This window comes from Pogona vitticeps, chromosome 4 (assembly GCF_051106095.1).
Source record: "Pogona vitticeps strain Pit_001003342236 chromosome 4, PviZW2.1, whole genome shotgun sequence".
NCBI classification, from domain to species: Eukaryota; Metazoa; Chordata; class Lepidosauria; order Squamata; family Agamidae; genus Pogona; species Pogona vitticeps.
Window position 1 is genome coordinate 49,295,029 of NC_135786.1, and position 18,098 is coordinate 49,313,126.

At 37.7% G+C, this 18,098-nt stretch overlaps 1 protein-coding gene across 33 annotated transcripts in view; it reads right to left on the reverse strand.

Annotated features, from left to right (window-relative positions):
* NFASC (neurofascin) overlaps positions 1-18,098 on the reverse strand; it is a 229,028-nt gene that overhangs the window by 83,029 nt on the left and 127,901 nt on the right. For all 33 annotated transcript variants that reach the window (XR_013544331.1, XR_013544332.1, XM_078391894.1 and 30 more), the window contains 5 exons: positions 8,566-8,677; positions 7,203-7,387; positions 5,655-5,786; positions 3,184-3,327; positions 1,477-1,588 (listed from right to left, as the gene is read on the reverse strand). Coding sequence is in view for 31 of the 33 variants with exons in the window: in XM_078391894.1 (XP_078248020.1) it covers positions 1,477-1,588; positions 3,184-3,327; positions 5,655-5,786; positions 7,203-7,387; positions 8,566-8,677 (685 nt within the window). In the remaining 2 variants the exon portion in view is untranslated. The remainder of the gene's footprint in view (positions 1-1,476; positions 1,589-3,183; positions 3,328-5,654; positions 5,787-7,202; positions 7,388-8,565; positions 8,678-18,098) is intronic.

Sequence of the window (18,098 nt, forward strand, 5' to 3'; positions counted from 1 at the left end):
TTGACTTACTCCAGCAAAGTATATACAGTACAGGACTGCAGCCTAAACTCCTTATATTCTTGTCAACTGCAATAGCATAATCTATTGTCACTGAATTATCTCTTAAATGTGTTTACCAGGTGTGCTAGATAAGAGAATAATCCAGTCAGTTATCCCTTGCTCAGCTCTACACCAGATTTGATTTGCAACCTGTATTATATTTTAAATCAAAGGCATTGCTCACACAGGGCTGTGGATTGATTTGGCAGCTCACTGGATGTAATGCAGTTTGTATTCTATCCTACAGCACCCCCTTCGTTCCTTCCTTCCTCTAGTCCAACTCTATTGATCTTTCCTTCCTCTGGTCCTGCCTCTGTTGATCCTTATATGGAGCATAATAATAGGAAATAATAATAACAATGACCAAGTGATAAGTTGATTTAGAGTTAATCTTGTATGTGTAAGTTTTTAAAAAAAATCAAAGGATGATCAGGGGACAGGAAAGAAGATGGGTTATGTTCCCCTGATCTTGAACATCATATCCCAACTAAACACCACCTACGGACACCCTCATCTTTATAGGAACATATCACAACTAACCAAATAGGGAAAAGCTGCTTTGGAAGCCAATGACTGATTCTTACCACTTTTTGCATCATGTAGTCAGTAAAAAATACTTTAAAATTCACTCATTTTATAATTGGAAAAAATCCTGTAGTATTTGACCATGTAGTCTTAGCCCTTAAGAAGTCATCTGACTGTAGCTAAGATTTATAGGAAATTTCTACCTAGAAATAGTTCTTATTTTTGCTTATTAATGTCACTGACTAGATGTATATTTAACCCACCCACCTAATCATTCATGCACCTGATGAAATTATTTCAGGCTGCCATATAGTAAGGATTCAAAACTTTTAAAAGCATATTTGTTTTTGTGAAATTGCAGAAAATATTTCAAGGGAATCTCAATCACCAGCTAGGGATTTTACTGGGGGTGAGAGCCATGCTAAAATTGAGCTTAACTGGTGAAGCAGCATAATAAATGTCAATATTTGGAACCAATAAACCACCTTTGTCACTGGTCTTCTGTAGAATATTTGATATGAAATCACATTAATATTTGAGAGTTTGGAAGACTCCCCCCCAAATAAACCCTGTTCATATTCCCATTTTGCAATTACATATTACTTATAGTAATATTGAGACATTTTTAAAAAGAGTAGCATCTTGGGTAACACACTGGATTAGATCCAGATGTTGGAGCAGACACACTAAAATCAATGGGGCTTAAAACAGTTATAAATGAGGTTATTGATCCATAACTTTAATGTGTCTATTCTAGATGCTGCTGTTTAGAACAATTATCCTCCTTAAAGGAATATTCATTTAAACCCAACTTCAATGGCTTTTGTTTTTTCTATTAATGGTGAATCAAGTGATTTCGGAACTTTGCTCTGAATCAGAAAGGATGCTGGAACAATAGTTAAATTCACTTACCATCGTAATGTGGGAATCGGGGAACCAAAGAATGGACAGTTCAGGAGAGTCCGGTTGTTCAGAATCACTTTGATCAGCTGGTTACGAGGGGCAAGAATCCGAGGAATAACATCTTAAAAAGACAATAATATATTGCCTGTAAAGTCAGTCAGAAGTTTAATTTTGGTTTGAAGAAAATTGCAAGATTATGGCCAGAATTCTATTGCTAATTTATATTTATATAAGTGAAATTGCGTAAGGTACATGATGAATTGTAGCTAATTAATGGGGTAGCAATCATGTTCCTAGTCATGGGTCTGTAGTACATGTATCACTAATTACTAGCAGTGCACTGCTGTGACCCATGTGAAATGGTGTAAGTCCCAGCAGTGATCTGCTCTTAATTAATAAGTAAAGTTATTTCTGTAGGGAGTTACAGTTAGAGAGCGGCGTATGCATAAAACTACTAATAATGATTGTTGCTTGGCTGTACAACTGATTGCGTGCATAGCTGCACAATGTGCTCGCAGAAATCGTTGCTGGAAATGAGTGCCACTTTGCTGTAACTTTCGCAACCACTTTGTGACTTTGAGTTATGCAGTCATAGCTATGGAACAGGATTTGGGGCAATATGCTAATTGTATCCTGGTCCTGTACATGTGACCAGAAACATGACTGGCATGTCTTTAATTGACAGTAATTCAATCCTAAAAGTTCCACAATTTTACTTACGTATGCATAAACTGGCAATAAGATTCTAGCCAATAAATCTCTGTTTTATTTTCTACATTTTGGGTTGCTTAATTTTTGTTTCTAATGTTTATTAAAACAGTCATTTTAGATGGTACATATGGCATTTTGTTAAATACAAAAACAACAGAAATGAAGTAGTACTGAAAAACACCTGGAACATGCTATTTAAGCAAATTCAACCACTTGCTACAATTTTGGAGATTTTTCTGGCTAGAATTCTATTAGTGTTCATCTAAGGTTCATGAAAAGTGCTGCAGTTAATTGTGGCAAATTAGTAAGCTACTAGGATGCATCTCTGTTGTGCTATCAGATGCCTGACCAGGAGCACAGTTGATGCCAGTTAGCTGCAATTAGCTGTGGCAAGTTACATAAACCTTACACTAACAAAAATATGATCCCAGCAATTGAGTTATAGGAAATTTTAATCAATTTCATTTATTTATACCTCGGGTTCATCTCACACGTACTTTCAGACAGTTAAGGTTCTTCTAATCTTGTACTATTCAACCTTCATGGAGAGCTTCTTAAGCTTAACTGCATTTCCTCACCTTTCTAGTTAAGAATCAGCCTCTCTTGTTACCTTTCTCCTTATTACTACTTGAGCATGCAGTTCCATCATGTTCATAATACTGTTTTGTTTAATTCAATGTCCTCCAAATGGTTTGGATTTCAGCTTTCATAACCCCTAGTCAGCCTTTTGATTTTCTCATAGATTGGACATTCATTTCTACCTAATTCACACTGTTCTAAGAAACAGAAGGAAAATACAGAACTACTGTATCTATAATACAGAAAGAGGCACAGTGGGGAATCAAACTCCCAACCCCTGGCTCCACAGCTAGGTACCAAACCACTGAGCTATCTAGCCAAGTCACAAGAAATTTCAGGTGGAAATCTATTATTTTAAACAGTTCTCTAAATATTGTACAGTATACATACAGTATTAGGAGCTCAATCATATTTTTCAGTACTTACCTAATACACTGACAAAAGCATTGGCTAATAGGTATCCATGCTCATTGGAAGCATTGCATTGGTAAACAGCACTGCTGCCACTTTGGATGTCTCGAAACATAACAGTATCTCCTGTTACTTCACGACTTGGGTTGGGAGGGGAACCTTTGAGACAAATAGATACAAATGAGGGAAAAACTTTGATACTAATAATTAAAACTTACTTAGAAGAGAGACACCATGGATAAAACAGTTCATGTGGATGCAGATAGGTAAAGGACAACAACAACAACAATCATCATCATCATCATCATCATCATTTTCAAGTAGCTATTGTAGTCACACTGGTTCCAGTGATAGACAAAACACAATTTATCTTCCAGTAGTTCACAGACATCTTCTGTATGCTGCATTCATTCCAACTCTACTTCAGTACCTTCCTTGCTTTGGTGCTATATTACTGAAGTTATGTATTTAAAAAACAAAATACTGCCAGTTATTCTGAGACGGCAGAAGTCATGCTAAAGCCAGGAAAACAAATAAAAGAAGAAAAAAAGCCCTCCCCCAAACCCCAAGGGAGTTCTGACATCTTACCTCCTCATAACCTTGCTTTATTTAGATATACACCTGAAGACATTTAAAAATGCTTCTTTTCTGCTTAAAGTTTATCCCTATTTTTGTAATATGTGAAACAATATATATTCTTATGATTCTTAATTTTTTGTCATTGATATATACTTTAACAGGAAAGTGACAAGATGTTTAGTATGGTCTGTATGCATTACTACTCTAGCACTTGATAGTCCAGACAGCAGTCCTGTTAAGGCAGTGGTCCCCAACCTTGGGTCTCCAGATGTTCTTGGACTATAACTCCCAGAAGCCTTCACCACCACCTCTTCTGGCCAGGATTTCTGGGAGATGAAGTCCAAGAACATCTGGAGGCCCAAGGTTGGGGACCGCTGTGTTAAGGGACACTGAAGTGAGATATGGGTAACACATACACATATCTTTATCTGTATGCTCGCAGATTCAAATTCTGTATTCAGAATAAATTATCCAAACGTCCATTGTTTGCACAGGTTGGAAAATCTAGGTCTTTGCATAATTCATAATACTGTAATTGAGGTGATACGTAAAAAGAATCAGCAATGGGAAGGGGGAAAACTGGGAAGCTGTACATATGGGTGATTACTGATCAATACTACCTTCCCCAGATTAATGGAACCCATATAGAACCCCCTTTCACCTTTTAAATGATCATCGACAGCTAGAAGCTTCATTCCTCCCCCATTCTCCCAGTGAATTATGAGATTCTAATATTCTGATTATGAGACTCTATATGCTACATGACAGAAGCCTAAAATCTATCCAAGCTGATTCACAAAGTAGCAAGCATCTTCAATGAATGCAGAGTATTACAGACTAAGGTATATGACTACTCTGAAATCTTTACTATTAAGACATTCTTCCCACACTCAGGGTGTGACTATGCTAAGCATATGATTCAGATTTGTAGTGCATTGCTTTGAAGCCACTTTTGGCTTTGAAAGCACTGTTGTCAACTACACATAAATGTTAAACAATCCAGAATAGCTTTGTTTTAAGTGTCCTTCAGGAAACATGTTCAGGACTGCTGCCTTTAAACAAAAGTCTCCCTGACAGAGAGCGTAAAGTGCTGGAAGGGACAGTGTATCAGGTCCAAAAATAATTCACTTTGTTTTTTCAAGTCTTTCCTGGACTGGTTTTCTTCCAACCATCAGTATTTGACTTTCCATTGCTTTCAGTTCTAACCATTTTCTAACTACTTTTATTTTGTTTTACATTTATAAAAGTAGAAATAAAAATATTGAGAAAGAACAGGATCAAGTTAATACTCCAGTACCAAATCTCTCACCCTTTCCTTCAAGAATAATGGCTGATTCATTTAATGTAGTTACCTCTATTAGAATAGGCATCCTTCAGTCTTGAGATACTATGGCAACGTGCTCTGAATAGAGGTCTTGGAACAGTGTCTAGTGCAGCTGAGAAGGCCAATCCAAGAGTGACAATCCCTTCCACATTGAAGACAAATACAACTAGTTCCCTGTCCAGCTCCCTGATTTTGCTGGTTTTGGGACTCCCTCTTTACCTCAGCCTGCTTGACAAGTGTCTCTTCAAAATGGGAGAGGCCATGAGGCACCGCCTGCCTCCAGGCTGAATGCTCAGATGTCAAGGTTTCCCATCTGTTGAGGTCCATTCCTAAGGCCTTCAGATCCTGCTTGCAGATATCCTTGTATCGCAGCTGTGGTCTCCCTTTGGGGAGCTTTCCCTGCACTAATTCTCCATACACGAGACCTTTTGGAATCTGATCAGCAGCCATTCGCACAACATGCCCGAGTTACCTCTATAGTTACTTGAAAATAGCTGATATTCCTTCCCTGGCACCAGTCATGAGCTTAACAAACTCACCATACAATTTGCAAAACATCTTTTTGCACAACAAAATTCCTTACTTTCAATAGGTTCTCCATTCACCAGCCACTGGACTGAAGGCTTGGGGTTACCATTGGCTCGGCAAACAAGTCTTCCATTCTCACCAGGAGCCAAAATAAGGTTCTCTGGTTTATCCAACCAGAAAGGAGCAGCTTTAGAACAAAAGAGAGATACATCAAAAGGTATTATAATTATCTCATCATAGGCTACTCCAATTAATGTTTATTTACCCAAATGCTTCTTTGGAGAAAAAGGAAAATATTGTTAGCACATTATTAAATGGATATATATGACATAACAATGAAAATCTGATATACACTTTGGGTTACTGTGTGACATTTTAATGGTCAACCCCAATGAGAAATACATTTTATATTTTCCCCTACAGTCCTGAATGATTTTATATGTGGTACAGCAGGTAACACAAATGTTCCCTTCCTCCACTGCTACTGCCAGCCAAACTCATGGTTGGGGGACTAATGCCATAGGACGAAGCCCAGGAAAGATGGCCCTTCTCAAATCTTGAGATGGCCCTGGACCACACAGCTTACATTTTTATAGGGAATACACAACCATTTGAATTATGTCTCAGAGTTAACTAGTATCCAGAGGAACAAGAATAAAACTGATGCCGATTGAAAAAAAAAATACAGTACTCTCAGTAATAATTACCGAGTGCCAAATGATGACATTACACCTTCAACAAAATCGATGAAGCTTTCCTTGGATAATGCAAGGACATGGTTTACACTTTCGGCAGCAGCTGAATACAAAATTGACAGATAACTCTCCAAGGAAAAGATATTTGTTTCCTTCAACTCTTCTTTTCACATTGACAGTTTTATGTTTTGTAGGTACAAATATAGTCAAATTGAACTGAGGTAATATATTTAATTACTGAACATTGCATGAAGAATGCTCTTTATGAAACAAAAATCTGTGTAAGTAGATAAGAAGTGTTTCAGGGATAAGAAGCAGTTATGATCCTTCTTCCTGACATCTAGTTTCCTACTTGCAGTGTGTGTGTGTGCACAAATTTTTTTATATATAAAATCTCCCACCTGAGGTTCTAAGTGAACAGTTACATCAAATGATCTGCTGTTGTCAACTCACTGCTGTTCCAATAATTTCTCTTTACATCACTGCTGCATACAGAATTCCTCAAGATGCTGAACAGGAAGCTATCAAGAATGTCTGGCATGTGGGTGTCATTATTTGCACATGTATGTGATCTTAAGAATTTGTGGCCTTCACATTAAGCATAAAATATATTCATATTCATCAATGACTTATGCACAACAGCAGATCCAGATAGACAAGCTATGCTGACTGGAGCTTCTAGGAATTATAGTGCAAACAAGTAACATTTCTAAGTTCTCATTTAGATATATGAGTATTTCTCTCCAGTTGTTATATAGCAAGGGATCCCATGCTACCTTTACAGCACATTCTAATTATACAGGCAGAACAGCCAAGAACTAGTTCTCCTCTCTGCTATCCAACTCCCTTTCATTTATTTGCCAGCTGCTGCACAAAGTAATAAGAATGGTATAGTAATTAAAACGTACCCTTCACTCTCACCGAGATCGTGTGGCGGCTCATGCCCACTTTGTTGGATGCTAAGCAGAAGTATTCCCCAGAATCTTCCTCAGAAACATTGGCAATATGAAGAGCCTTGTTAAAGTTCTCCAGTTTGGTCCTGCCTGCTGGGAGATCACCTCCTTTCTTATGCCACGCAATGTCTGGTGTTGGGCTGCATGAAAGAATACCATGGGATATATGCATCTGACATAAAAACTCTTCTGACACATGGAGTACCACATAAAAAGATTCTCAAAAATATAGTTTCTTAATCTAAGGATGAAATTCTCAATTAGCATTTTCTTCATCTGCCATGGGTGCTGGAGACATGTGCCTTTATGGATGTAAGGTTATAACTCGATGGTTCAGTACATAGAATCATAAAACAATGGAGTTGGAAGGGGGTCTAACAAGGCCATTGAGTCCAACCTCCTGCTCAGTGGAGAAAGTATACCTAAGTATACTGTAACTTGAATTCCTGTATTGAGTAGAATGGTTGGACTTGATGGCCTTAGAGACCCCTTACAACTTTATTATTCTATGGGTTTATATTTGACAGATGTCTGTCAAGCTTTCTCTGGAATGCCTCTTGAACATATGTAAAAGTGGTCTGGCTTTAAAGTGATAGCATTTCACTTTATTGATAGAGTAGACCTCTGGTGTAGATGGGTGGGGTAGAAATCTAATAAAATAAAATAAATAATAAATTTCTTATGACACAGTTAAGTGAAATATCTTTGTTTGAGATCGCTAAGAGCCCTTGCAAAGGAGATATTACTGAAATGATTTTATGGGCCAGGTAAACCACTTGCAAAGAAACTGTTCAAGTTTTCGATATTGGTAATCACTACTTTGGAGTTAAATTGGGTGGCATAAAATTAGAGTGAGAAACTTTTGGTACTGCAGATGGTGTGGACTTCAATGTTCAAAATTTCTAGCCAACAATGCTAGCTAGTGATTCTGTTCAGCACTAGGGGACTACAGGACCTGGAGGGCCAAATTGTATATACTCTGGTCTAAACAGTGATGGTTGACCTCAATTGCGAAGCCATGTGATATTGCTCCTCAATAGTTCTTCAAATGCTCTCTTAACCTGAGAATTTACATAATTAAAGAGTTTGAATCCAAAAGAATTGACATTATATCCCACTGAAATTCATGATGCTGAATTTCCCATTTGGGTCACATTATTTCATGTGCTAAAAGGAGTCATCTTTCTACTTATCACTCATGAAATCAGGAAGAACAAATGCCGTTATTTTTGCCCCCATTAAAAATAACAACCCAAAAAACTCATACAAAATCAGAAGCAGCAATAATGGAACCGGGAGGGTAGAAAGTGGTACGTACACTCCTGAGGCAATGCATTCCAGCAAGAGGTCTTCTCCTCTCAGCACCATCTGACTGCTTGTAGTCCCAATGGGGTACATGAAGCTGGGGTGCCTTTCTGTGATACCTCGGGCTGAAATCAGGACATAAGGGGGAGAAAATACACACTTGTAAATCCTTCTCCTCTAGAGGCCAGTAAAGAATGGGATGTTGAAAGTAAAAGATGACCAACGGCAGGAAACAGAATGCAAACAATTCACAAGACACAGCAAATCGGACCATCAGTCCAGTACCAAAGACTTGGGAAGAAAGTCTTTAAGGAAGTTGGAGAAAGAGGCTGAAATGATGTAGGGGGTAAATGGAAGACACTTGTGGGAAATAGCATGGTGTGGAAGGATTTAATAATGATGAAAGATAACACTTTATTGACAGTGAAAACAGATTTTTTTTTACAACATTCAGCTTTTAGTTTACGTATTTGAACTCTGAAAGTAGAGTTAAGCATCTAAAATTTGAGATTCCCAGATTTATTAAAAATAAACATATTCTGCATTTGTGTTTCTGAAACGATGTACTCCTATCACCTGGAGATAAACATTTCTCCTTTATTGCAGCTAAATTTCAATGACTTTTAAAACATTTACAGTATGTCAAAACTCAGGCCACGGTCACATCAGCAAAATGTCCCCCTGTGGTTACATAACGTTTAATTGCATTCCTCTGGTGCTTTGCAGACACATTGTATTTATTCCAGGATCTGCGTCCTGATGTGTTTTTGGGTGACTGAAACATTTCCTTCCAGTTCAATAAGTGTCTGGAGCTTCTTGTTGAGACCATTTGACCAAAGTTAACCAACACATTGACACAAATGCTGTGGAATTTTTTAAAATTTTTGAAACATTTTAAAAGGACATGCACGGTGATAGCAACACATATTTCTAAAAAAGAGTGGTCTTAACCGACCAGATAGGTGGCACTAAGTCTGAATAAGTTATGCAGATTTGTTCAGAACAGATCCTTGGACCTACAGATGATTTTCTCCTTCACAGTCTAGAGCTGTTTCCCATTGCCTTCAGAGGCAGTGACAGCTCCATACACACATTTTCTTTGTTTGGATGGAATTATGCACAACACTTTAGTCAGCAGCAAAACAGTTCTATAACCCAGGATTCCATATGCACGCTGAAGAGCACACAAAGCTTTGGACTAGAGAAACAGCTTATTTTTTTTTACTTTAAAAGCAAAGCAAAGCGTGCTGCTTATATACCGCTCCATAGTGCTTCTTGATACACACTTTAGGACAATAAATGTTGAAACAGTTCATAAAATAGAGAACCAATTAACGAGACTAATAATTCAACAAGAAATATTGAAAATACAAGATTAACAAAATAATGAAGACATCTTTTTAAATATTAGTTTAAATATTTATATATTTTAAAACTACACAAGGATTATATCATTAATTGGATATCCAGATAATTTAGACTATAAATCAAAGGGGTGCATAACTAGTGCCACAAATTGTTGTTGTGGGTTTTTCGGGCTCTTTGGCTGTGTTCTGAAGGTTGTTCTTCCTAACGTTTTTGCCAGTCTCTGTGACCGGCATCTTCAGAGGACAGCACTCTGTACTCACAATAGAGAACCAATTAATGCCTATTTACTGTAGGCTTTGTATTTAGAGGTCCTTGAATGGTAAACAGATGTGCCACTGCATCTGAAACTGAAGGAATTTTCATGAATAGGCTTTGAGGCACCTCACATGACTCTGCTGTCTAAAGTCATGCCTAAATTACTTGGCATGAGGTCTGAACTATTTTAATCATATAAATCAGGATAATTTACATAACTATAGCTTTAACTTGATCAGTAGCTGTTCACCAAATACATGGGATATGTAGTATACCTGGATGCTTTGTTATAATGTAAGAAGAAATATTTCTAAACAACAAGCTAGCCATTGATGTAAGATTTTCAGCTCATATGTATAACCATGAAGGAAAGAAGGCACAGAGCGCATGAGTTCACGAGGGTTCTACAAATCATGAAATGTATCTGCCATAAATTGCAGTCCATCTCTGGAGACTTTAGCTCAACAGTGGGTAACTGTGGTGGATCTGAAGGTCAATCCTGTTGTCCGAATACCCATCCCCAGCCACTAACATTCAGTGGCTAATTTCCCAACAGAAAGTTGGCAGAACTAGAGGGAAAAAAACATTTACTTGCTAAAATTGGGTTCCTGTTTGCAGCCGAATTTTGGTGTAAGACATTAAAATCAGCAAAATGTTTGTTTTATATCCAGCCACATCTCCCTGCTTTCTACTGAAATTCAGTTTGTTTTTATGGCAGTTCTGGGTGTTGCAAAAATAGACTTTGGAGTCATATGTAGCTCATCGATTGCATGATTCTCACCACTGCTTTAGCTGTTTAGAACATTTATAATCTGCTTAGAGCATTTTGCCTTTGATGTACATACAAGATACATCCAGATTCTACAGATGAATAGAAGCTGACAGTTCACAGTTAATTTGATGGAGATAATTAAAGCACTATATTAGTATCTGAGTTGATAAAAATGACATTAGCACCCATGAAACAAGATTTTAATGCAAGAAAGCAACTCAAAAACCCACTGCACCAGCTGAGGAGTGGTGCCACACAAGAGAAACTCTGGGCATTTAATTAAAAATTAATTCAGTAATATGATCACATTGTAATCTGCATGAATGAACAATGTCATGGGAGTGCTAACTATGAAGCAGCTATTCCATGTGGCTTAACATGGTCCATCACTTTCAATAGACATTACCACAGACGATGATCTCACAAAATGAAAAAATAAAATAAAAGGACAAACATTTAGGTCAAACTGAACAAGAAATAAATATAGATACTGTAATGTAATATAGAAGTTAACTGAGAAGAAAAGTGAAAGAATCCCTCATAGATGCAAAGGAATCTGAAAGGGAACTAATGACACAAAGAAAACACATTAATGAACATATGAGACAAGATAGGCTGAAAGTGCTCTCTCTTTCTCTCTCTGTGATAAGTACTGTCAAGATGGAGCCAACATATAGTGACCCTAATAGGGCTTATAAGATAAGTGAGATACTTCTGTGGCTTCACCAGGTTCACATTCTCCTCTATGAGTTGCCGTGGCCAAGTGAAGATTTCAATCCAGATCTCCTGAGTCCCAATCCATCACTCTATCCATTACACCACACTGGGAAACGTAATGGGTCAAAGCAACAGCAAGAGGGGGAAAAAATAAAGATGAAAAGAAATTGCAGGAGTTTTTTTTTTAGCTTGACAGTGCTATGTTAATAAAAATGTTAATTAGGGTAAGCCTGTGACCGTAACCAGGAGCTATTCTAAGATTATCTGTCTATGCTGCAGCTGGGTAACCTGTGGATCAGTTTAGAATAAATATTTCTATCCAAAATGTGTAAAATGTATTCTGAAGAACTAGTTTAACAAGGGGTATGTGTGTGTCGTGTTTGTTGTCATAACTCCTGAAGTAGAAAGCAAACCTGAGTTAAGAAAAAGCTAAGCATTCTCAAAACTCCATTTACTTTCAGTTGAATTTCTAGACCTGTAGTAAGTGAGATAACATTACTAGATAACAGTGCTAGAATGTGTTTAATTAATTATTTGGTTAGTGGGTTACCATGGCAAATATAAATTAGATTTGGGGGATATATTCAGATTATGTTGCTAAACTATCTAATGGTAGATTGCGGAATGTCCCTGCTTCAATCCTTGGCATCTCCAAGTGGGAAAGATGCCTCTTTGAAATCCTGGGGAGAAATTGCTGTTCTTTGAAGATATCACTGGACTTCATAGTTCAGTGGCCTGACCCAGTAGAAGGCAGTCTCCCATGTTCCTATTTCATTGTGTATATATTTCCTCCAAACTTGACATATCATTTGAAGTTGTGTTTTGAAAGGTAACTTTCAAACACAAAGCACAAGTCACCAGGGATACTTTTGATTCAAGTGTGTTTGCCATTATATATAATCAGATTAAAAATAATTATATTCCTTATGCTTCCTTTCTTTTATTATTGAGGAGTAACACTATTGCCTTTTAATATTCCACTGAGGCCAAAGTTAACTTTACACTTTTTGTACAAACAATGCTTATCTGTTAAAAACATTTAAGGTTTGCTCTTTTTTTGATGTTGTAAATTTAAGTGTTTTTTTTTTGTTATTTAAAAACAAATACAAACTTTAGTAATACATTATGTCAATGAGTAACTCATAAAATGTTAATTTATAAATTTATCACTTCCAGGCTCCAGTTTTTGAAATAACTGGGAATGGCATTAAATATCTTGATTTGTACAATATTTATTTGCAATCCTTTTTTTTTAATTTCTAAGCAATTTGTGCAAGTTATATTTACCAGTTCATTGTGCCCATGGTCTTCAAAACAGAAAAGCTGCTGTGTAAAGATACCTCTGTGACACATCCAAATATATTTCTATCTACTTCTACGTACTAGTTCTCATGGCTGCCCATAAAATAGCTTCAAGTTGCCAATATAAAGTAATTTAACAGTGAAAGTAGTGTAAGATAAAAATGGAATCCCTGAATAGGGTTTTTATCTATGCATGTTTATGTATTTAGGTGCAGAATGTCCAATTTTAATTCAGAAAAAGACTGTTTGGCCCAATATCAAAAGTTTGGACAACCCTGCACTGGAGCTTATTTTTCAAATTATTACGTATTTCATTAGAACCCGATACACTACCTGATACTATTGATTCTCTGTTCCTTATTTCATAGGCTTTTTGTTATTATAATTTTGTTCATAGAACCAGTATCTTATTGTACTGAAACATACAATTTAGCCATGCATATTGTATTCCCATTACTTATTTGGAAATTCCATTAGGAGGATTGCTGAACAGACAATTGTACACTTTTCATACGCCTTGATGAACATGAAACTGGTAAAAGGCTGATCTTCCTTATATCAGTGTAATATGGCTTGCTTCAGCAGGTGGGCCAGATTTGCAAGACAGCTTAAAAAGATAACATTTTTTGTTTATTTCATTTTATTTTCATTTTATTTGTTTACTGCCTGATTAGTGAATTCACACTAGTCTGTGTGGGGCACAAAAGCCCCCAAATCCCACCCAGTTAATTCCCATAAAAACACAATGACATAATCAAATGGTGACACAACTGAATTGGATGTGGTCATTTCTGTGTGTGTGTGGCTGTCTCTGTGTGTGTCTCTTTCTCTCTCTGTGTGTTTGTTTGTTTGCCACCTTTTTCCTGATAAGGGGACTCAGGGTGGCTCACAGTATTAAAAAGAATAGAATTTAAAACAGAGTAAGGTATACATTTAAAAACAATTAAAATATAAATCTGATTAAAATACACTGAATAATTAAAAACATGTAAAACAGAGTGGTCGCAACACCAGATAGGCGGGATATAAAAAGAATGAATGAATGAACGAATAAACAAACACACATTAAAAGCTATCTTAATAAAAAATGGTATCAGTTATGACTGTTAAAAGCCTGCCTGAAAAGGTGGGTCTTCAGCTATTGGTAGAAGGATAAAATCTGATCTCCCAAGGGAGAGCATTCTGTATTCTGGGAACAGCCACACCATCAACCATGTCTGCACTGGCAATGGGACTGAGAGTAAGTCCTCCTCTGATGATCTTACGGAGCCAAGAAGGCTCATATGGGTAGTTACGGTCCTTCAGATAGCTTGGACCAAAGTTCAGAAACCTGAGGTTTATATGCTAAAATGTACATAACCTGAGGATAAGATGTCCTTAAAGGTTGCCTTATGTAACTCTGTCTTAAGTAATTTCGTGAATATTAGGAGCTTGGGACACCTGAACTGGTAGTTTATTCCACAAAGTGGAGGCTGTTATCAAAAAAATCCCAACTTATCCTTGTCACTTCTCTGGCTTCCCTTGGCCTAACCACTTTTAATATTGTGGACTGAGAAGAGAAGAGCATGTGGAACAGGAAGCTGATTTTTGGCACAGACATTCCAACAAGTATTGAGATTCTAAACTGTTTATGGCTTTAAAGAGCACAACCAGTGTCTTGAATTGAACATGGAAACTAACAGAGAGCCAGCATAGGTGGGCCATGACTGGGGATATATGATCAGATTTACTTGTCCCAGATATCAGTTTGGCCACCACATTTTGGAGCTGCTGGTGTTTCCAAACTGTTTTCAAGGGCAACCCTACATAAAGAGCATTGCAGTAGTCTATTTTTTGAGATAACCAATGCATGCACTGCTGCTATTAGACACATCCTATCCAGCTAGAGGTGCTGCTGGGCAATCAACTGGAGGGTACTCCCGACCATGGCTGATATTTGAGCCTCTATACAGAATGTCTAGGAGTGCTCTCAAATTGTGAACTCAGCCTTTCAGGAGGAGTGTAACCCCATCTAGGTCAGATAGATTTCCCTTTAACTGGTCTGACATCCTTCCTAACAGCATGATTTGTCTTGTCTGGATCATTTTCAATATGTTAGCCATCATCAGGTCCAAACAGTGCTCAAGGACCTAAACAACATCCTCTGCAGATGATGCAAAAGAGAGATAGAGCTGCATGTCATCAGCATATTGATGGCAATACACTCCACGTCTCCAAATGATTTCTTCTAGCAGTTTCATGTAACAGCATTGGGAAAATAGTAGACCCATGTGGGACCCCATAATGGAAATCCCATGGGGATGAAACAAAACTGTACCATCTGGAATCGGTATTCAAGCAAGGACCGAAACCAGTGCAGAGAGGAACCCCTGATCCTTAAACTCGATAGCCTTCCCAGATGGATACCATGGTCAAAAGTATCAAAAGCTGCTGAAAAATCTAGAAGCACCAGCAGGGTTAGACTCCCCATGTTGGCCTCCCTTAAGAGATCATCTTGCAGAATGACCAATGCTGTCTCCATTCCGTGACACGGACTGAAGCCCAACTGAAATGGATCTACTATCCATCTCATCCAAGAACACCTGCAGCTGATCAGACACCACCCCTTTCTTTTAGTATGCCCAGAAATCGAAAGTTCACAATAGGTCTATAGTTGCTTAATTTAGCCATCACCATGTTGGTGTTCTTAGGAAAAATCATAGCCTTGACTTTAATAGCCAAAGTGGGCAAGGGTCCACAAGAGAACTTCATTTAGTATATCAATAAAAATCAATATGAAATATTATGAAATTATATTTATAAATATAAAGTAGATATAAGGATGGCAGGATTACATTGTTGTACGTGCATGTATGATATGGCAAGCATGGTACCCACTGGCCAGAAATTAGCCAGAAGCATGAGTTTCTCAAAACAACAGCAACAAACCAAACAAACAACAGATTCACCACACACTTTAGAATACTGCAAACAAGTTTCTATGCTGCGTAGGGCTTACACAAGAAAAGAAAAGAAAATGACCCCTCCATGCTGTGGAGCTGGTGTGGACTCCTGTTTTCTCTTGAAAGCCTTCAGGATTCATATGAACATAGGAAGCTGCCTTACACCAAATCAGACCACTGGTTCACCTATAGCCCACAAACAAGACTAACTGGAAGCAGCCCTTTAAAGTTTCAGGGTGGAATTATTTCCCAGCACTGCCTAGAAATCCTTGGTATTCCCCAATTGTCTCCTATCCATGTACTAACCAGACCCAAGACAGTACTATACTATCTCTTCAAGACTATGTGTGGGGCTGGAGGCAGCAAGACATACAGCCACTGGTTAGCACTTCACATGGTGATAAGAATAACGAAAGAAAGGGCAGAGCTGGACTCCTCATCTTCTCTCTCATGTATTACTTATATAAAGGTATAGATACCGAGATGGAGCCTAAAATGGCAGGAATCCCCACTGCAATGCTGGAGAGAAACAGTTGTTCTTGCTTCCACCAAGCACCCCACCTTTCAACCAGTCAGAACTCAGGGATAAGAATGTGCTTTCTGGGGAGCAGAGGTAATACTTTAAGATCTCCTGCCCACTACTTTGTAGGCAGCATCAGGAGATTCTGGTGCCTTCTTGCTCCCTTTCCTGAATGGAGGCAACTGAAATAATGGCAGAAGAAAGAAAGGACTGGTGCTATTGCTTGTGGACTTCCAGTTAATTGAGCAGAGAATGATGAAATCATCTAACAAAATAGCTTTATTTTCCAGGCATTCTTCATCCTATCTTACAATATAGTAACATGATCTGAGAACTGCTGTTGCCATCATTTAGGTTCACAGGAGACTGCTCTAACACCTACAATTTTTGCCATTCGTTATTTACGACGGGATTCATACATACTCAGATAATGTATGAACTTTCCTTCATTGTATGAACTAGATGACGCAGATGACTAATCAATTCTTTACTATTTAATTAAGCTACATCTCAACTTTGATTTTCCTTCTATCTTAGATCACCCAGTAAAAAGTGGATGAAGAACAATAAGAGGTTTCCAATTTTATAACAAAAAATTATTTGTAAAATTCACTACCACAATGAGTGCTGATGGTGGCCAGCTTAGATGGCTTTAAAGGACTTGAGGCCATTTTTAAGATTTAATGAGAATCCAAGGACCAGGGGGTGGGGAGGGCACAGCACAGCTAAAGTAAGACATGTACAGCTAAAGAAAATAATTTACACATTAAAAAAACATTTGTACTGTAGTTATATACTGCAAAGGTTGCTAAAACAGATTTTATTAAGTGGAAAATGGGCTTAGCAAAAACTGCAAAAGCTCTTTTGTGCCTCTAATAGTCAAACAAACAAACAAAAACAAAAATGTATTTAAACATTTGCATTTTTTTCATAGGGTTGGGGATCCCAGACATGCTGGAACTCTTCAGAACAAAGCAAAATTGTACCCACATTCCCAATTTTAATTTTTTATATTAAAAAAAAGTGTGTGAAGTGGGGGGACTAGTGAGCTCAAGAGTGTTGGAAAGATGTGAAAATGCCCCTGGAAGGCACACATAATTTGTGGACCACATGTCACCTATACCTGCTTTAAACCAGTATGGATATATTTATGAAGGATCAATCTGTCTACGGCTATCAGTCATGATGGTTATATGCAACCTTCACATTCAGTGACAGCATGCTCCAATTGCACTGTAGGAAAGCTACTGCCTTCATGCTGCTTGAGGGCTTCCCTAAAGCATCTGACTGACCATGAGAAACAGAACACTGCACCAGATGAATCTTTGTTTTCTTTAAGTATGTTTCTTTAAGCTAGACAAATTAAAGCAGAATTGCTATTAAAAAGATTTTTCTTTTAGAGGTGCAATTAATAGGCAACTTATGATGTACAACTGTCCCTTTCTAGTCACCCTCTAGGGAAACCTGACTCTGTGTGAAATAACAATCACTACTTTCAATGAGCCATTTTTTTTTGTGATTGCCTTTTCTAAAACTGACCTTTACGAGCAACTGAAGGGCATCCCAACTGTAATTAAAGAAGAATTTCTTGTGACACTGCTGTTTACTTAGAACACACTATGCTCCTGGCACTTTGTGGGGAGTGTTAAAAAACAAGACCTAAACACCAA